This window comes from Pelmatolapia mariae, linkage group LG7, assembly GCF_036321145.2.
Source record: "Pelmatolapia mariae isolate MD_Pm_ZW linkage group LG7, Pm_UMD_F_2, whole genome shotgun sequence".
Lineage (NCBI taxonomy): Eukaryota > Metazoa > Chordata > Actinopteri > Cichliformes > Cichlidae > Pelmatolapia > Pelmatolapia mariae.
The window spans coordinates 27,367,480-27,388,247 of record NC_086233.1 but is presented as its reverse complement, the minus strand read 5'-3'; the positions used below and the strand labels follow the sequence as shown (position 1 = coordinate 27,388,247).

The following is a 20,768-nucleotide window of genomic DNA, read 5'->3' as shown; positions in this document are numbered from 1 at the left end:
ATTGGTTGTCCTGAAAGTCGCTAGAAGTCGCTAAATGACGCCATCACCTAATTTGCATAATTGGTCATGCTAATATAATTGTAACCTATGTTGTTGGAGAGAGAAATAACATCGTGGAAGAGACATAAAGTGAGTAAAAAACGTCCTAAATGCATTTAGAGTTTATTTAGAACTACAAATTAAATTTCTTTTAGCAATTATTGTTTTTTTTAATGTCACAATTCCAACCCTGCTCCTTTACCCGGGCTTGGACCGGCAAAAGTGACCCGAAATAGGCACTCTGGTGGAGTTACTTTGTGTGTGTGTGTGTTTATAAGTAGTTTTAAACCTTGTGATCCACAAAACAGCATAAGAGTAAAAGAGTAAAAGAAGAACTGACTGCGTTACAGCACCCGCTGCTTGTTGAGAGTAAAAGCGATATGCGCTTTCACGTCTTTTTTTAGCGACTTTTTTTTTAGAAAAAAAGTCGCTAGGGGGTCTGAAAACTCGCTAAATATAGCGACAAAGTCGCTAAGTTGGCAACACTGAGCCCCAGACCATCACACTACCACCATGTTTGAATGTTGGTATGACGTTCCTTTTATCAAATGCTGTGTTTGTTTTATGTGGGATTTAACAGGCCCCAAGTCTTCCACAAAGATTGACTTTTGTCTTGTCAGTCCACAGAGTACTTTCCCCAAACTTTTAGGGATGATGTTTTATTAACAAATTTTAGATGAGCCTCTGTGTTCCTTTTGGTTAGCATTGGTTTTTGCCATTGGATTTTCCCATGGATGCCATTTTTGCCCAGTCTCTCTTTTTTTTTAAATTGTTGAATAATAATGAACTCTCACTTTACTTGAGGCAAGTGAGGCCTACAGTTCTTTAGAACTTGTTCTGGGTCCTTCTGTGACCTTCTGAATGATTCGTCAATGTGCTCTTGGAGGTTTTTTGGTATGGTTGCAATGCCTGGGAAGGTACCCTACTGTTCCAGGTTTTCTCTATTTGTGGATAATGGTTCACCATGGTTCACCTGCCATTTCTAAGTCTTTGAGCTTAGAGAAATGGCGTCGTAACCCTTTCCAAACGGACAGATATCAATGACATTGTTTCTCATCTTTTCTTAAGTTTCTTTAGCTCGTGATATGTTGTATTTTGAGATCTTTTAGGCTAGTTCACAAAGAAGTTCTAGGTTAAATCAGGACTGGGTGTGGCTAGTTAAAGCTCATTCAGCTTTCGTATTTTGTATTTACATATGTTATCATTGTCCAATATTAAAATGTATTTGATCATGCGAAGTAAGTGTGACAAATATAAATATTAAACGTCTAAGCTCTGAAATAGGCAAAGGTAACTCGAAAATGCTATAGAAATATTAAGCACCATAAGAGACTGGTCGAGAAATAAACGAACTCCACTTCCTCTCGGATGTTTGTAGCCTTCAAAGATGCTTTGTTAAAAACAGGAAGACGAGGATGTGCCTAGTCCGTTTCTGATTGGATAAATGATCTGAGCGCTACCAAGGTAACAGCGGATAAGGGCGGAGCTAAGCAACTGACAGCATAAAACTTTGTTAGCTTCTCGCTAACTTTATTCTAGCTTCTGTTTAGCTATGTTATCAGGTTGAAAACGGCACCCCAGGATGCTCGAAAAGTAAGCCTCGTGTTTTTTACACCCTGTCAACTTCACAGAGTTTGACTATCTTAGTTCTTCAAGATAACTTGTGAAGCAGCTACTCTCAGTCAGCTGGACAGCTGCTAGCGAATGTTATTTTAGCTAACGTTAGCTACTCCATTCAGACGTATTCAGTAAATCGTCTAAAGCTTGAAGTCTATCGAAAGTTACTTTGTTGCTGGCTAATTATAACACCTAATCGTGTTTTGGTAATTTTTATTAAGATGAATTAAGAAGGTGGCACGACGCTACATGGCGAGAGTGGCTGCTAACATACAAATCCGTGTTCCCCTTCTTAATTTTTGCCTTTTCCTCAGCAACTTTTGGTTCCCCTCGATGGCATGTGATTTTTGGGCTGCAGACTCAGCGTTAATAGAGAGTTTTGTCTTATAGGCTAGAGTGTCATGGAAAGGATGATGGAGACCTGTGCAAAATGGCCAGTTCAGTAAGCGCATAATTCCATTTAAAATTATTCCTAACTTTGTTTGAAAGGAGAAAAGTCAGTTAGTTGGAAGCTACCAGTGTTGAACATGTATTACTTGAATCTGTTGTGTTATATTTAGGTGGTAACGATGAGCAGAACTGATTTCCGTGCACGGCTGCCACAGTTTTTGGAGGAGAGGATGCAGACCAGCATGGTATGAAATGGAAATTGAAACAATAATTAAAAACAATAATTTTACAAACGTGCTGTACTCTATGTAACTGTGCTGTCATGTGATCATACTATTGCCTCATCAGTCTTGTTTGTCTTCTAGCTCACAGGTGTATTGATTGGAGCTATGGTTGCAGTTGTGCTGATTGGGATTGTGGTGCTCTTCCTTTACAGGAGATTCAAACATGCCCGTGAGTCATCTGACCTCTTGCTGAACTTCATATTTATTCTGTGATATATATATCTATATCTCATTTGTTTACCAAATGAAACATTTTCTTTTACACTTGCTGCAGAACGACATTTGTTGTTTATCTGCATTATATTTTTGGATTTTCCGACAAGGTAATCAACAACCGGGTGTACCTCACTATCGATTCAGGAAACGAGATAAAGTGCTTTTCTATGGAAGGAAGATAATGCGAAAGGTTGTCTTTTTTTTTTTTTTTCCTCCTCAGTTCTGTTGATGGCTCATACACACTCTCTTGGTATAGTCTACTAGTATAGTCTAGTAGATTGTTATCTGCTCAATAAAAACTAGTGAATTTTGCTTTTAATGTTTTTATGCCAACAGTTGATGTCCAAAAATACTTGATGTTAACATCTAGTTGTAGTTTCCTATTAATTTCATAGGCAACACTACTAAGACTTCTATAGTTTAACCCTAATACACAATGACTGAAAATGCCTTCAGTAGTTTGGCTTGATGATAAATGACAAACAGCCTTTCTATGTTTAATCCAGCAGTTTAAAAAAAAAATAATAAAAAAATCAGTTTTAATATTTCTTAAGTAGAAGTACAACTTTGGATAAAATTCTTTTTCTGCGCGCAATAAACAAAATATATTTGAATATTGTTTTGTAGGTTAAGACACTCTCCTCGCTTCCTTCTCCATCCCATCCCTCGCAATCAAAGCAACCACAGCGCATACGAAAAAGAACCAAAGTTCTGAACATAGCCCGCAAGTATGACGAAAGAACACATTTTTATATTCTGTGTACTCAAGGCTTTTTGTGAAATTAGTGTTTTGTTTTTAAAGTACATGTTTGTTTGTTTTTCTCCTTCTCACAGAATTCTGAGGATCCGGAGAGACCCTCCCACCCTGCAGCCCAAGGAACCCCCTCCCTCCCTGCTGGAAGCTGATCTAACAGAGTTTGAAGTGCAGAGCTCGAATCTGCCTTCTGAGGTCCTGTATATGCTGAAAAATGTCAGGTAGGCAAGTCAATTTTTCCTCAATATTTAGAGGGGTGTGTGTGTGTGTGAGAGAGGGAGAGAGATATTATTATTATTATTTTTTTTAAATTGCTTTTGTTCTTCAACTTGTAGGGTCTTGGGCCATTTTGAGAAGCCTCTGTTTCTGGAGCTGTGTCGACATATGGTGTTTATTGAGCTACAGGAGGGTGAAGGCCTGTTCAAACCAGGAGATGATGATGACAGCATCTACGTGGTCCAGGATGGAAGACTTGAGTTGTGCATACAAGAGAATGTATGTGAATGATGTGTTGACTTCCATTTGACTCTCTCTTCAGGCTAATTTTGAAACTTAATTACCTTTGAAATTCTATTGCCTCTTTCTTTTTATGCAAGTAATATTGTTTTTTGATTCTTACTGACCTGTAGGGCAGGGCAATATGGCCAAAAATATAAAAATTTAAAAGTGCAAGTGCAAATTCCTTGCTGACAGTTTAACCAAAAGGCATTTCCAGTACAAATTGGCTGACATATCCTCAGCATAACCATGTATAATATCCACAAAACTAAAAAAGAGGTTATACACACACACAATGCGGTAATATTATGTTGAAGCACAGTACGTATTACTCCGCGAGGCTCCCGACTACGGTAGACATAATGCCCCGACAATCCATCAAATGGTGCGGCTTCGTAGCTTAGCAAAGTCGAACTAAAGCACTTTTGACAGATTTTTGAGCGCGGTGTACCACCTAAAATCGGTTTGGTAATAACGATGGCCTGCTTGCATGCTCTACCAAAAAATGTGCTTTGGTGTGTATCTGACAGATGAAAGCCCAAACCAGTTCCACATCATTGAAGTTGCACCAGTTTTACAAACCAATTCTGGTTCATCTGTTTCATTCAACAATCCGCTTTTGCCCTTCTCATTCTCCGTCGCCACCATGTGCATATGAAAAGAAAGGCACTGCAGATGCGCGTTTACCCATATTCCAACCCGATATTTCATTTTCTTATCATTGCCTAACATTAAAATGGTATTACCGTGAACAGTATGATATGGCCCAGCCATACTGACCTGTGACATTACATCAATTTATATAGAAAATGGTAATTTCAAAAGTTGTATTGCAATTTTAACAACTGTGCCCACTGGTCATTATCAAAGTTCAGTTTAAAAAGTGTGATGCAAGGTCGGCTCCAAACTGTACCTAATTTAATTTACATTCATTTTCAGCGCCTTTTCTGTTTTCCAGTTTTACTTCTAATGATAAAGTATGAACACCAGAGGACAGTAGAATAAATAGTAACTACTTTATTTTTGCCATCACAACAAGTGAGTGGCATCCCAATATGTTGTTGGCTTGCTTAAATTCTAATCATGTCCACTTAGCTGAAGTCCTACTTTCATCCAACTAGATGTCTACAGATTTGTTTAGAAAGTGTGAAATATTTTTACCTTATTAATATTATTTTGTTTGGCATCATGTCCTGTATTCTTTTTTGTATTGCAGGATGGCACAGAATCAGTGGTGAAGGATGTCCTCCCGGGAGACAGCGTCCACAGCCTGCTCAGTATTCTGGACACTATCACTGTGAGCTCCTGTTTTTTCTCTCTCTAGGTTATGTCCTCATTTGCCTTCTGAAGTGTCTGTGCCAGTTTGATTTGTTTATTCATTACCTTCATGCCCCTGAAACAAAATTAATGTACTTTGTATTTGCTGTAATTTGTTTATTTAAAGCTGCATCTTTTCGACTTTGTTTTTCTCTTTTTAAAATGGATCGTTGGGATCCTTTTCACACACTCAGATTGATGTTGTTTGGAACTGATTGTGCAGTAATGAACTCAAACCACGTGTGTAATGTATAGAAAAATCAATTATTACAATAGAATAACTTTTTCATATCTTGTTACTTTGTTGCCATTGCATACAAACCATTTAAACACTATCACACTTGTGTTATAGATCTTTGAAGTGTTGACAGTTATTTAGGCCACATTAAAATGCTGCAAGCACAGGTACACGTACAGGTCACGTAATAAACCTTGGGGAAAGTATCCTTAGCCCAATTTATTACTTAGAGGACAGTTCCAAATAGATAGCTGTGAAAGATGTGGATGAGATTTCTCTGATTCTTATCTTCGATTTTGCCAGGGTTATCCAGCTCCATATAAAACTGTGTCGGCACGAGCTGCAACTCGCTCCACCATCTTACGCTTACCTGCTTCAGCCTTCGAGTCAGTGTTTAAGAAATACCCTGAGACACTTGTACGCGTCATTCAGGTAAAAGAGTGCATGATGTAGTGTTTGTTTTTTCTCCAATTAAACATCTAAGTTGGAGCTACAACATACAACAATTAGCAGAATATACTACATATCATGTTGTAGCTAGGGTTGTTTTTTTTTTTTTTGTTTGTTTTTTTCAGATAATTATGGTGCGCCTCCAAAGAGTTACCTTTTTGGCTTTGCATAACTATCTGGGCCTAACAACTGAGCTCTTCAATCCGGTAGGAGCAGAATTTGTTATTGCACACCAACAGTATTTATGTGCATACACATGGTCACGATGACTGTGTCACACAAGTTATGATGCAATTATTATTATTTATTTACTTTTTTCCTTGACTGACAGGAGAGTCAAGCAGTGCCCTTGACCAATATAAACAATGTGATGGCAGAAGCAAATACTGGAAAGATGACTCGTCGTCTCCACTTCCAGGACGAATTACCTGCCGGAACCACTGAAAACACTGCAGAGACAGGTCAAGCACACACGCATCAAAACATGCAATATATGCCGTTCAGTTTCAGCTTTGTCTTGTATTGAAACTGATCCAGTGCTGGCACTTGACTTTTGCAGATGGTGTAAAGGACAGCCATTCAACCAGAAAGCTGCGATCTACCTCTATGCCCACTGAATGCACAGGTGGGTCACTGCCTTGGACATAAGCGATCATCAAATGCCACATGGCTGTATTAATTTCCTGCACAGATGTACTCGTTATCCTAATCCTTTGTTTTCTGAGTTACAGGTAATGACCTGAACATGGCCTGCGAACGAGCTCGAGTTACCATTGAGGAGGCTCCATCAAGTCCTATCACTCACAAAGTAAGGTCTGCTTTTTACATTGAAGCGTGGTGACAGGTCTTGTGTGTAAATGTAACACAATATCACAGTATCTGCTGCATCTTACCTACTCCTTCCATAGTAGTTTCTCTCCTGTGCCTGTCTTTGTAGTCTAGTCTGAAGAAGAGTGTGACAATGCAACACACACCATCTGAAGTATTTCACTATACAGACAGTGGAGGGCACGCTGATGCTACCTATCTTGGTAAAAGCAGTGCAATCCTCCAAGCTGCTAAGAAAGACCTGCTGGGAATCATCCAGCTGCAGGTGAGGGGTTAATTGGAGAAAATTCAGCTGGTGTCAGTGTTCTGATCCTTTCAATGGACCCTTTTAAATTTATTTTTGTGGCATGTTAAGTGGGAAAATGTTAAATCCACAGTCTTGTCATCATAAGTGGATATTTAGAGTGTCTTTTTCTATTGCAGGACCCTAGTCTGCTTGAAGGCAGAGTAACCGTCCACCATGTCAAAGCTGGCTCTGTGGTAGCTCGTCAGGGAGATCAGGTTGGAACAGCAACTTAGAACCTAGCTACTTTTCATTCTGTTTAATATTTTACTTTATTTCAACTCTTCTTGATTAATTTATGCCTCCACTGGACAGTGTCGATGCATTGCAGAGGATCGACCTGGGAAACTAGTGTGCATGTAAAGTTGTGTCCATGTGAACTTGCTTGTGGGAAGAATTAGAAAGCGGCCCCCTTATACTATCATATGGTTAAAGGCTATCCTGATTCATACGCAAGAGGGGAAACAGGTTAAGCTTATAAAGTAAACAAACTAATCAGTCATTTAAAAATCAAAGGGATGACTGGGAATAACTTGCCTGTAATGCTTTCAACAGTAAAATTTGAATTTCAACACAGGTATTACTCATCTTAAAAATCATGAATTCAGTATTTCACCACCTGATTGTTAACAGCATTCAGAGTCAGACTGTTAAATCTGAGCATTTTCTCTCAATCGTTCCCTCTTGGTGTTTTAGGAGGTGAGCATCCACTTCGTGATTTCTGGCCTCCTCCATGTTTACCAGCGGATGATTGACCGTGAAGAAGAATCGCGCCTGTTTGTAACGCATCCCGGAGAGCTTGTTGGTCACCTTGCTGTTCTGACCGGAGAGCCCCTCATATTTACAGTTCGAGCTCAGCGAGATTGCAGCTTCCTCTCTATTTCCAAAACACATTTTTATGAGTGAGTGAGCTGGACACACATCCTCACACTGTTGTGATGTTCAGCACTGTAGAGTTGGAGGGGAAAAGAAAGATGGCTACTTCTACTTTGTCCTTTTGTGGATTCTTCTTTATTCCTTAGGATAATGCGAGTGGAGCCCAAAGTGGTGCTGAATGTTGCTCATGCTGTGGTGAAGAGGATGTCATCTTTTGTCAGGCAAATAGACTTTGCTCTTGACTGGATGGCTGTCGAAGCTGGCAGGGCTGTTTACAGGTATTCCTCTGCTGACCTTGTGTCTCATGTGTGAAATCAACTCGTAACACTACAGGCATTACTTGGTTCATGCGGGACAAGTTAATAAATACTAATCGAGGGAGGGGAAGCTGAATTTGGAAATGTGATTGTGAGTTGTTTGCAAATTTGCAGTAGACTGAAGTTATCTGTATTTTCTTTTCTTTTTGCAGGCAGGGAGAGAAATCAGACAGCACTTTCATAGTGCTGAGTGGTCGACTGCGCTCAGTAATCTTGAAGGAGGATGGCAAGAAAGAGTTGACAGGGGAGTACGGACGTGGTGACCTGATTGGAGTGGTAAGCACCGTGACAGCCAGAGGGAAGACAGCTGGGGAAGAATTGATGGAAGACTATTAATATCCATGTTGTATCAAACAACACTAGCTGTTTGTTTTCATATAAGAACCTGTTAAAAGGTTAGATATAAAAAAAAATTACAATGTTAATATCACAAATGGAACTGCCTATTAGCTGTCAGCGTACTGCATATGGCTGATGAGACTGGATTTCCTGTATGTTCTACTTTTTACTTTCAGTAAATGCAGACTAAGACCAGTACATCTTGGGATATATTTAAACAAAGGGGGGGAAAAAAAGACCAAAAAATGTAGCCAAAAGGCAGCTGAAATAGAATATGCATAAAAAAACAATCCAGATAATTTTATCTTTTTCATGCTCTTTGTCTCGGGCTCTTTTTGGGACAGTTCCAAGTGCATTTAGACAAAAGCATGCACTAAATTCATTTGCCAGGCTGCCAGAGGAGTGTGGGTGTTGTTAACCTTCAATACTGGTCAAAAGATTTGGGTCCCATGATGTTTATATTTGTATTTACAAAAAAAAAAAGTAATAAATGGATTGTTTGAAATTACTGCACTTCATATTACAATCAAAGGGAAAAGGGGGGGGGGCAGCATGACTTTGGGATACATTTTTATACAAACATGATTTGATGACGATGATCAAATCTGATTCTAAAGTATCTTCTAAATATTTTAATAGTACTGCCAAGTTTTTCTCAAATTAAACTCTAATATGGTATTTTCAACCTGTGTAAAGCAAAGTCACTTGGTTTAACTCATCCACCTCTCTGTCAGCTGGTGTGACTGGTTCAATGCGTCGTATAATACCTGGGTTAATGGATCCTATGGTTACTGTTACCTGGAGGAGAGACGCTGTCATTGGAGCTTCTGTGATAGTGATTGTCAGACAAATTTAGCATGGCTCAGATGTCAGTTTTAGATGAGGGGTAGAGGTTAATTTTAGCCTTTTAGCTTCAGATGTATTCTTATTTATTTATTTGTTTATTTATTTTAAATCAAAGGAGACAATCAGATGTCTGTTCACAATATACAGTGCCTGCCCTAAATGAAATAATTGATACAGAAATGGCAAATTCCAGGTATAAATTCTGTACTATTATTTATAAAATTATAAATAATTATATCAACATTTTTGTTATTAAGATGTCCAATTAGTTATTTACTTGCATTCCTGGATAGGTTTGGTTTGGATTTTGTGTAATTAATGACTTGTCTGTGCGCAGGTGGAGGCCTTGACCCGTCAGAACAGAGCGACCACAGTACACGCTGTACGAGACTCTGAGCTGGCCAAGCTACCAGAAGGTGCACTTCGCTCTATCAAGAGGAAATTCCCTCAGGTAGGCCTAATCTAATGTGTTAAATTCATCTGATTTGAAATTCTGTTAAAGTAATCCTTTTTACTGGAGAGAACAAGCGCTATTGCCTCACCTGTCCCTTTCCTTTAAACAAAAAAAGACTTGAAGTAATCATGAAAATAATACAGATAATTAATACATTTAATCAAACTAATAAAAAATAACATGTTGCATTCACTGAAACTCATCACAATAAACATTTAAAATAAAGTCAGGAAATAACTTTGTACTGCAGACTCTGAGTAACAGGGCTGATTATAAAATGTGCATCTCAGGTTGTCACCAGGCTGATCCACTTACTCGGACAGAAGATACTGCAGCAGGTCAATGGTCCTCTGACAGGTGTGTACATCTGTGTGCTATGCTGCCTATTTTTCAGGCTCTTTCCTGGCTCAGACATACTGGCAGTTTTTGTTGACGTACCGTAAAGGCAGTGATTGTGTGGCACATCTGTTTGTTAATGGATAAAGAAATATCTTGTGTTTAATTATAATAAACTGAAAATGTTTTGATACTGTTTATAATTAATAAGGTTTGTAATTTTTCTTTGGCTCTTGCTAAAAACCTCTCAGAAAGTCCTTCATGTAGGGGCTGGGGGAAAAAAACAAACAAAAGTTGGATTGAACATATGCATGGTCTACACGTGTTTTAATTGGTTAGGTTCTCCCATCATTTCTGGTATTAAATCTGTTTTTTCACCATTTGCAAATCTGTAACACATCTCCAGCTCGCAGTTTGGCCCTGCACACACCAGGAAGTAAGTGGGATGCAGGAAACCAAGCCTCCAACCTCTCCACTGTGGCAGTCCTGCCAGTATCAGAAGAGGTGCCTCTTACTGCCTTTACTCTAGAGCTGCAGCATGCACTCCTTGCAATAGGTAAGAATGGAAAGAGATATGGAAGCTCAAATTTGGCTTATAATCATTCACTGCTGTTCTCGACACAGAAAACGCTTCAGGTCATGGATGATTGTTTATTTTATACATATGACCAGCCTACTGCTGCTCTTCACTCAGTCTGTTGTCATTTTCCAAAACTTCTTATCGAGGACATGGAGGCATGATTAGAGGGGCTGTTTGTCTGCCATGATTGATATGCTCTCCCCTTAAGAATTCTGGATTCCTATTTGCATCCTAATTTGAACTGGAATTGAACCAAAATCAAATCACTTTTCAGCTGTCTTTAACCTGGACGTAACACCTCCTTGAAGTAGACATTCATGGGTGTAATCTATGATCTCTCACTTAAAGGTCCCACTCTTCTACTGACAAGTGGTATTATCAAACAGCGTCTTGGAACTGCTGCACTTGACAGGTATGTTTTGTGCCAGATTCAAACATTTTATGCAATTTTGCCGGTCCATCTTCTCTTATTCAAACCTCAAATAAAATGAGTCTTTTTCGGTGTCTTACTGCTTTCTGTTGGTTTTTATTTTCTTTGTGCTTTGTCTTTCACGCTCATTAAATTCTGCTAAAGTTTGCTCTATTGGCACAAGAGGAAAATGGATGTCTTGGATGCTGCCAGCAAAGCAATGCTGCCTGTCATTAATGGACTCCTTTCCTCTTTAGTGTCCATGAGTACCGTCTGTCCAGCTGGCTGGGCCAACAAGAAGACATCCATCGCATAGTTCTTTACCAGACTGACTACACACTGACCCCGTGGACACAGAGGTGCATCCGTCAGGCTGACTGCATCATTATTGTGGGACTAGGAGAGCAGGACCCTACTGTAGGGGAGGTGAGGTGTTCACTGGTTCCCAGGAGAAGAGAGAGGTGTATTACTAGGAGCTGTTAGAGCTACACTTTCAAATCATGCAAAGACACCCCCAAATTACTGTGAAGCCACATTCACAATAATTTGTGAATGTGGCTTCTTGTCACCTCTGCCAGCAAATCAGAAAAATACCTGAAAGCGGCAGTGTGGTGAGATGCACCACCTGCAGGGTAAATAACTCAGTTAACAAAGATTCTGCAGTTTATTAAAAACAGTTTTGTATGAAATTGGCAAGTTTGGTACTGGAAGCTTTCTGGTTTCTATTTTGTTCAGAAATGACTTGGACAAATCTTTCACTTCATGCAGGTAAACAGTTCATGTGGAGAAGAATCTCAAAAGCAATGAGCTGCTTTTTTTTTTTTTTTTGTGTTAGAGACGAAAGCTGATAACATAATCATGGACTGTAACATCAAACATGTTTTGTGGTTTTTTTTAAATTGTGTAGTCTGCTTGTGTAATCTGTCCCTGTATAATTGTATCTCCCTCTTTTATTTATCTTTCAGGGCACACATGAAAGGTGGTGTATATGTTACAGACACACTTACTTAACAGACACACACTTAAAAAGATGCAGGGCCTGTTGGTCACACAAGAATGCCTGAACCAGGACGTTATTTATTTAAAATGTATATTTAGTGGAACTTTTTTCTGCTTATTCCTTCACTCCAGTTTTTAAAGATAACAAAACATTGTGTTTTTTCAGATATGATTATCAAAAGTAATTGTTTGTTTCATGAAACCTTTGCAATAATCCAAAAATGTATAAAGGATTTGCACAAGTTTGCCGCTTTTTTTTTTTTTTTTTTTTTTCCCCCCCCAGGGACTCAACTCCTATAGTTCATGAAATGTTCTAAAATATCTGTGCTGCTTTCTCTGTAGTTGGAGCGTATGTTGGAAGGAAGTGCAGTGCGTGCGCAGAAGCAGCTTGTGCTGTTGCACAGAGAAGATGGTCCTGCACCCAAAGGAACCGTAGACTGGCTCAACATGCGAAGCTGGATTTCCAGACACCTCCACCTTGCCTGTCCCCGAAGGGTCTTCTCCAAACGAAGCCAGCCCAAACTGGTGAGAATGGAAGACATGGCCAGAATGTGCTGTGTGTATAAAAGCGCCCCCCCCCCCTCTTTTTTTTCCCCTCCCTTCTTTCAGATCCACCCTCAGCTTGGCATTTCGTAGTTTTTCTTATTTCCTGTCTTTCAACATCAGTACATTCATTCTTATCCCACTTGTTTCGTCATCTTCTTTTAGCAGTACTTTGATTTTTTTGCAGTTGGAGCTGTATCAGCGTGTGTTTGAGAAACCAGCAGATCGCCATTCTGACTTTTCCCGCCTGGCTCGTGTTCTTACAGGCAATGCTATTGCTCTTGTCCTGGGAGGAGGAGGAGCCAGGTAATGTTTGTCACATGCTTGTTTCTCATCATAATTTTAAAGACAACATTATACAACATCAGCACCTAATGATGCTGGTTATTTATGTCAGTCTTTTCTTTGTTAAATTTTTCGCTTTCCATGTTTGTTCCCCCACCCTTCTAACCAGGGGTTGTTCTCAAGTGGGTATAATGCGTGCACTATGCGAAGCTGGCATCCCCGTAGACCTAATTGGCGGAACATCAATTGGTTCCCTGATGGGCGCTCTATATGCAGAGGACCGTAGCCACAGTCGCTTGAGGATAAGAGCTAGAGAATGGGCTATGGTAAGAGTCAAAGTGGCAATTACTGTAGTATTTCAGATCTAAATCTTTCTGAATGCACTGATATCTGCTTTGCTTTGTTTTCCATAAACTATTCAGAAGTTGTCCCATTCTTTCTTTAAAAGTCACTTCTGAGGTAGTTACCAGAACTCTAAGTTCAACCACAGTATAATTGTTTTGGGTTTTCGTTTTTTTTTTTTTTTTTTTTTTCCTTTTCCCCCTTCTAATGTTGCTTAAAAAATAAATAATAAAATGGAGGTATGGCTTCCTGGAATGACATTGAGCAGAGAAGTCTTGAATTTGATCAGTGTCAAACTTTTAATGATAACAATCTAGAGCATGTTTTAATCTTGCTTTAAACTGGGTTAGTTATACATGGATGTGAGACTTTCTTCCTGAAATGATTTTAAGTCTAATCCAGTTTAGATCTCAGTCCTGCTTTTAATTTGATAAACCATGCTGAGCACATTAACCACCATTTCATATCACGTACAAGTCCTTTTCCTGCCATTGAGTAGCTCTCTGCCTTAGAATGACTTGGGCTACGTCCACGCATCGTTTTCTCTCCGTTTTGGCGTCCACACTGAGACGGCACCGAAAGTAAATGCAGCGTTTTCAAAACGCTCTCGAAAACGCATACATTTGAAGACGGTGCTTATGTGTCGCAGTGTGGACAGCGACAATGGAGCCTTTCGAAAACGATAATGCATGTTAGTCATATGATGCAGTCATGTGACCAATTAAACTAAGATAGCGGAGGGCATTATACAGCAGTTGTTTTGTTTGCGCTCAATTTTGACAGCCCTATTAAAGATTAATATCAGCTTGTACATGCTTCAGATCGCTTTTCTTCAAATTCTTTAATTCTCACTCGCTTTTGCAACTTTGTACTTTTGTGTTACTCGCAGCAACAACTCCACCTCATTGTTAGTCCATTTAAAAAAACAAAAAAAAAAAACTGTGCTTTTCCTCGACATTTTGCCATGACGTTTCAAAGAGCCGGAAAGTAAATAAACAGCAGACAGAAATGAGGCAGGCTGAATCTTCTTGCGTTTCACGCATGCGCAGTACTGGAACGTAAGCGTTTTTGGCCGTTTCAATGTGGACGCAGAACTCTGTGAAAACGACTGAAAACGCTAGTGTGGACGCGGAGTGTTTTCAGACGAAAACGCCGTTTTCAAATCTATCCGGGCTAGTGTGGACGTAGCCTTAGGGATACAGCTGAAGTGTTACATCTATTTAGTATGCATCGATCTGTGTTTGCAAGCCCCACTCATTCTCATGTTCTCTTGCTGCATGTGGGAAAGACACAGTAATGTAAAGAGTTATCACAGTGATCAACAAGGAAAGGGAGTACTCCGAAACTGTGCCATGTTAGGTAACCCTTTAACCCTAGATGGGGATGTCTAAACATAAGTCCCGGGGGCCAGAATCAGTCCACTATAATTTCATAAGTTTTTCTATTGATAAAGACTACCTATCCATCAAAGTAATTAACTAACAGATAAATAGTTAAATGACAGGAAAGTAAATTTTTCAACTATTAGTGAGCCCACAGTAAATTAACAAAACTTTATATTTTATAATTACAGGACTGCCTGTGTAGTGAACTATCGTAACTTTTTCTTTAATTTAACACATTTATCATGTTTCACTGGTCCAGCCTGCTAAGATCAAAGTGAAAGTCAAAGTCCTGGATTTTCTGCTCTAAAAGTTAGCCCCACCTCACAAGTTGACAGTGTTGATGTGTTATATCTTAAATCTTAGCTAGAAGACATGAAAGTTAAACATGCAGGTAATGTTACAGATGAGCATTTTAGCTTACAAGCTGGAGTGAACAAATTGACCAAGGGTGTGGGGTGTGGCGTCAAAATTAGTTTTGCAGTATTTTGAAGGCATTGAGGCAAGATGCCAGAAGTAGCTTTATAGTGTAATACTCGTGACACAGTATTGACAACTAGCGGGGCTTGTTACCGGTATTGATACCGGTATTTTGGATGCTATGATATGGCACAGCCCTACTTCTAGCACGTTTTAAGAAAAACAAATTCATATGGACATGTTAATACTTTAAAAAATTTAACTTTGTTGGAACATATCCATTAAAGCTGATTTGAGACACCTGCTCTGTCTCAGGTCTGCAGGCAGAGCATTTGGTAGGTTTTGGTTTTCCACGTTGTATATGGCCTGTCCTCCTCTGGCTCTGTTCTTGCCTACAGAAGGTTCAAAATAAGTTTGTTCTTAGCAGACTCAAATGATGAAAATTAAGATGTAACAGGAAGCAAAACTGTATAGTCAATATTATTCAAATGATTGAGAAATGTACACACTTGTCAGACAAAATATGACAAAAATTAAGTGTGTGTGTGTGTGTGTGTGTGTGTGTGTGTGTGTGTGTTTGTGTTTTGTTTTGTTTTTTTTTTTTTTTTGTTTTTTTTTTTTGAGTGCTGGGTATAAGGTGAGAATTGTATTAAAATGAATTCTGCTTTGCACTTAAGCAAATAGATCTTGAGTTGCTTAGAGGCGGGAAACATTTATTTGAACCTCGTTTTAATTTGACTCTTTTGGCTTTTCCTGTAGGAAATGACTTCAGTATTTAGGAAGGTCTTGGATTTGACATATCCAATCACATCCATGTTTTCTGGTGCTTCCTTCAACTCTGGCATAAACAACGTCTTCAAAAGCAAACAGATTGAGGTGAGCTAAATGACAGTAGGTGTGACCCAGCTGTTGGAATACTGATCTGAGGCCAGTGTAAATTCTGTGTCATGCAGGACCTTTGGATCCCATATTTCAATATCACAACTGACATCACTGCCTCTGCCATGAGAGTACACACTGATGGTAAATACAGTGTTCAGTTTATTTATTTTGAAAGAAGTATTCTGGTCTTGATTGAGTTTTCTGAATTGTGTTTTTTGTGGTCATAGATGAACTGACTCTTTTTAATAGTCTCTGATTAATTTTCGGTTGATTCAGATTGGTTGCTTGCAGTTAGGCTTTATGCCTTTTAAGTAAGTTTAAGTTGCTTGTTTGTTATTTGAGGTTCTCTATGGCGGTATGTCCGTGCTAGCATGTCTCTATCGGGATATCTCCCTCCTCTGTGTGACCCGAAAGATGGACACCTGCTGATGGATGGAGGCTATATCAACAACCTGCCTGGTTTGTTACATTCAGTTTGTACCTTCCCTTATTAAGTATTAAAAGTAGCTGTGCTTTGATGTAGTTGCTCAGCTGTTTGCTTATAGCAATATATTTTTAATTGTACCAGTTACTGTATGCTGTTTGTCTTGATGTCTTCTTCCCCTGATTCTCCCAGCTGATGTTGCGCGCTCCATGGGGGCCAAAGTGGTAATAGCTATTGATGTGGGCAGCCGGGATGAAACCAATCTCACTAATTACGGCGACTTACTCTCGGGCTGGTGGCTGCTATGGAAACGCCTTAACCCCCTTGCTGAGAAAGTTAAGGTGATGGATTGATTAGGAGTAATGACACACCATGCTGTGCAGCAATGTTTTTAATTCTATCAATACAAATAAGTATATTTTTGGAAATCGTTTCAGTGATTTATAAGTTAATTTCCACAGGTGCTGAACATGGCAGAGATTCAGACTCGGCTGGCCTATGTGTGCTGTGTGAGACAGTTGGAGTCTGTGAAGAGCAGCGACTACTGCGAGTATATCAGACCTCCAATCGACAGATACCGTACACTAGAGTTTGGCAAGTTTGATGAAATTGCTGTAAGTTTCAGAAATTTGTTTTCACCTGAACTCTTTTACCCCTGATCATGAACAAGTATTGAAACTTTCAGATGTTGTAAGACAAGTTTTTCATTATCTGAAACACCAGACCAACTTTTAAAAATAACTTTTTTGGCAAATAGAAAATGGTACTGATATGTGAATATGTTTGTGTGATTTTTAGGAGGTGGGGTACCAGCATGGCAAGACTGTGTTTGATGTGTGGCGTCGCAGTGGTGTGGTGGAAAAAATGCTGAAAGACAGACATCAAGAAGAGTTCCACAACACGCAAAGCAGAAGCAATGTAAGGGTGTTGGCAGTGAACAACACATGGACATACACTAGAACATGAAAGAGTTCAATAAAAATCAACAGCAGAGTGTAGACTTTTCTTTGACGTAAAACCACAAAAATATTGTGATGCAATACAATATAGTATATTAAACTTAATCAAGTTGTTTTAAAATGCATTGCTTTAGGGTTGTAATGACATTGAAAACTTTTGTTCTCTAGCTTTTAGCAGCCAGATTTTGAGATGCAAATTAAAAATGAAATACTAGTAAGTAGCCATATTCAAATCTCACTCCTCTGAATCCAATGTAAAGGCAACAAATGGACTTGTAAGCAGTCATATTACAAATCCCTTTAAAAGAATACAGCTGTTAACAAAATGTGTCAGGAAAAGATGAGGGTATAAAAGCTATTTTCTACAAAAGGGAAGCTCGAGGAGGAGAACACTTCTCTGCTGTAGTTTATGGTCTTAAGTAATCTAATCTTCAAAATCCATGTTCCTTGCATCCAGAGTTTAAAAAATAAATAAATAAATTGTATCTTAAAGTGAGTTTAACACCCCACTTGCAGTCCTTTCACATTCAATTGACCAGCTGTTTAATTAAATATTTTGGGATCATTTTCTCATATTTTATTGGTTGTGCTATATGACTTGCTGTTAACAGTGCAACATTTTAGACCTTAAGCTCTTTTTTTTCTGATAAAGTAATAACAATAAAACTATGAATTTGCTTTTAATGTACACAAAAATAGATTTTTGTGCACCAGATTTTTTTCCAAGCAATGTCACAGAAAGACAAAGCTCCTAACCAAAAGATGACGAGAATGATGAAGAAGTTATTTACTCCCAGTTTGAGCAACAACACAAGGATGAAGGGTAAAACAGCAGGACTCACACTGGCAACCTCCCCCTCCCTGATAACAAACAACAAAGGCAACAGAACAATTGCTGAAAACAGGATGGAGCCACTTTTATGATTGCAGATCTGAGACAGTAATGTTTAAGACTAAATGGCTTCTGTTCTCATTCTTTTAAACAATAGGCATCCCACACAGTTAATGAATGCCTTTCTATTTTCAGATGCTACTGGAGAGTACAACAACCAATGCTTCTCCTTCTGTGATACATTTGATACTATTTATTTGTATGGATGCACAAAATGCAGCTCAAGACTTAAAAACATAACCAAGGTTTTGGGACTAGTCGAGCTTAAGAAAAAAAAAAAAAGAGGCAAAATCAGATGTGCTTCACTGAAAAGCTGAAATTGCACAAAAGTCTGCAGCAGAATTTTTTTTTTTTGATGCAGTTAGTTGCCATTATACTTTGCTGTAATTTCCAACACAGCAATATAGAGGAGGACGACTCCATTATAGTGTTTCTTGCAGCTGGCATGCTTGGCACACAGTTTGGAAGCTTATTCAAAGGCGATAAATATCCATAACGCCTCCTCAGTAGTCCCTGTAACTGACTGTGGCTTTTTTTTTTTTTTTTTTAAGGTGGTGACATGTCCCAATGCTTCCTTCACTGACCTGGCAGAAATTGTGTCCCGCATCGAGCCCGTCAAACCACCTCTTGTGGATGGTAAAACTACTGACACACACTCCAACACTGCAGCTTTCAGCCACACTCAAAGTACTTTTTAAGTACGCTCATGTCTCCATGTTTGTCTTTGTCATCCTTGACCTAATGGAAAAACAAATCAACTCCACAAACAAAATGTCATATTTTATTAGGCCTTAATTTTACAGAGGAGTTGTTAGCTACACAGCCTCAGTGTAAAACGGCCACCCTGTATGACATTTCTAATGTTCTGACTTATGCACCTGCACACCCACGTGTATTTGTCACCATTCTACACTCCAAATATTCCAGTTTATTCACCCACAGTGTGCTTCCTGTCCCCCACTCTTCCCTTGCATCAGAAGAATCCGACTACCACACTGACTATGAAGAGGATGCACTGGAGAGCGCTCTCTCTGACATGGAGACGTATAATCGCTATGGAGAGCACACTGAAGGGGAGGAGACGGCTGACACGGTGCGAACTTGTGGTAGTAAGATTAGAAACTGTGGGCTCTCTTTAAAGAGAAGAAGAGCAAGCAACCACAGTGAGGAATTTGTTTTTACTCATGTCTAAAACAGGCTTTTCAGGTTACATTATAATAAATGTTATTGTTTTGCAACACAAATTTCCATTCCATTATTGCAAAGGTTTGTCTGGCTTACAATGACGACACACTTGATCGGTCCTCTCGGTAAAAGGATTTTCATAAATCACTTCTTGGGAAATCAGACTATCCTGCTGGCTACTATTCAAAGTCAGATTGAGGTTCATACTGGAGTCTGGCCAGTTCATGCTTTAAAAGTGATTAATATCATTAAAATTATTTTGAAATTAATTGGAAGCCTAGTTCAATTAAAGTGATATCATTTAGAAGTTGGGGCTTGAGAACATTGTATACCTGCAACAACAAAATTCAGTTTGTGTTTTGTATTTATTTATTTTATGGCTGTCTGACAATTTAAACATTCATTTTTAGATTTAACAAAAAAAAATGGGGATGACTATGCACGCCTCAACCTGATTCTCAGGATGTAGAACTGGATGGGAGATCGACACGCTCCATTACCCCGCCCACCAGCTGCCACCATCAGTTTCCGGCTATCCCTAACAGTTCACTGGAAGCGATGTCAAACCAGCAAGTAAATTCCAAGTAGTCTGTTTTTGTGAATGGTGGAGTAATTAAAGTTGCTTAAACAGGTTAGCACAATGGAAGCATTCTGTCTTTGCTACATTTTACCCTCCAGTGTGAAAGACCAGACTCTACCTGCAAAACTAGTCATTTTGTTTTCTGTGACTTTTTGTGTGTGTGTGTGTGTGTGTGTGTGTGTGTTTTTTATAACTTGCATTTCTGCCGACGCCTCTCGTTATCAATACAGAGAAGAAAATGAGCTAGCAACATATGGTTGACGAGCAATTTCTCAAACACTGCAGAATAAGCGAAGCACAAACTTCTAACCTCTTTAGTCACCCTTCATGCAGTCATCTCACTTTCATTTCCACTACACTGTTTAACATACCTGCATTGTTTGACTTGTGTGTTTTTGTTTTTTTTAAAACAAGCTGAATTATATCAAAAGGTATTTTAAGTAGCAGTTATCTGGACTGTTAGACAGTGTAATGCCAACATGTCCAGCCTTTTTAAATTGCTATCTTTAAATGGCTGACTGTGGTATTATTGAGTTTGAAACTTTGTTCTGGCCATGTTGGATTGGAGCTTAAAATATTTTCAGTGGTTGCAATCCACTTCAAAAAACTAGTTTTCCCCCTTTTCTGGTGTGAGAACTCCCCCCACCCCCCCCCCAAAAAAAAAAAAAAGTTTGTTGGAGGCTGCTCAAGACTGAGCAGCAGACAGTGGATCTGTCAATGAAATCTGTAGCTCAACTTGTCTCTACATAGTTTATGCACAGGAATATGTGCTTGACCAAGTGTGGGTTGTTTTTGTTTTGCTTG

The 20,768-nt window shown here is 39.1% G+C and overlaps 1 protein-coding gene across 1 annotated transcript; it reads left to right on the top strand.

Moving 5' to 3' along the window:
- The first annotated feature begins 1,521 nt into the window (after positions 1-1,521).
- Positions 1,522-20,768, top strand: LOC134632115 (patatin-like phospholipase domain-containing protein 7). Its single transcript, XM_063480709.1, has 36 exons — positions 1,522-1,632; positions 2,047-2,098; positions 2,217-2,291; positions 2,412-2,499; positions 2,654-2,736; positions 3,174-3,274; positions 3,381-3,521; positions 3,636-3,795; positions 5,015-5,095; positions 5,657-5,785; positions 5,929-6,009; positions 6,135-6,264; positions 6,363-6,428; positions 6,535-6,611; positions 6,741-6,896; positions 7,055-7,132; positions 7,611-7,816; positions 7,937-8,068; positions 8,260-8,383; positions 9,630-9,743; positions 10,037-10,103; positions 10,489-10,638; positions 11,011-11,074; positions 11,329-11,497; positions 12,413-12,595; positions 12,801-12,919; positions 13,068-13,224; positions 15,802-15,918; positions 15,996-16,065; positions 16,267-16,383; positions 16,541-16,689; positions 16,810-16,962; positions 17,147-17,266; positions 18,751-18,835; positions 19,177-19,292; positions 19,795-20,768. Exons 1-36 carry the CDS (start codon positions 1,622-1,624, stop codon positions 19,798-19,800), a joined length of 3,927 nt encoding a protein of 1,308 aa, XP_063336779.1. The 5' UTR covers positions 1,522-1,621; the 3' UTR covers positions 19,801-20,768.

What these genes read in the sequence shown, in the direction of transcription:
- LOC134632115 (XM_063480709.1), top strand. An exon ending in GTGGTGACCTGATTGGAGTG is followed by an intron (nt 8,384 to 9,629) that starts GTAAGCACCGTG and finishes GTCTGTGCGCAG; the next exon opens with GTGGAGGCCTTGACCCGTCA. An exon ending in GCAAGTTTGATGAAATTGCT is followed by an intron (nt 16,963 to 17,146) that starts GTAAGTTTCAGA and finishes TGTGATTTTTAG; the next exon opens with GAGGTGGGGTACCAGCATGG.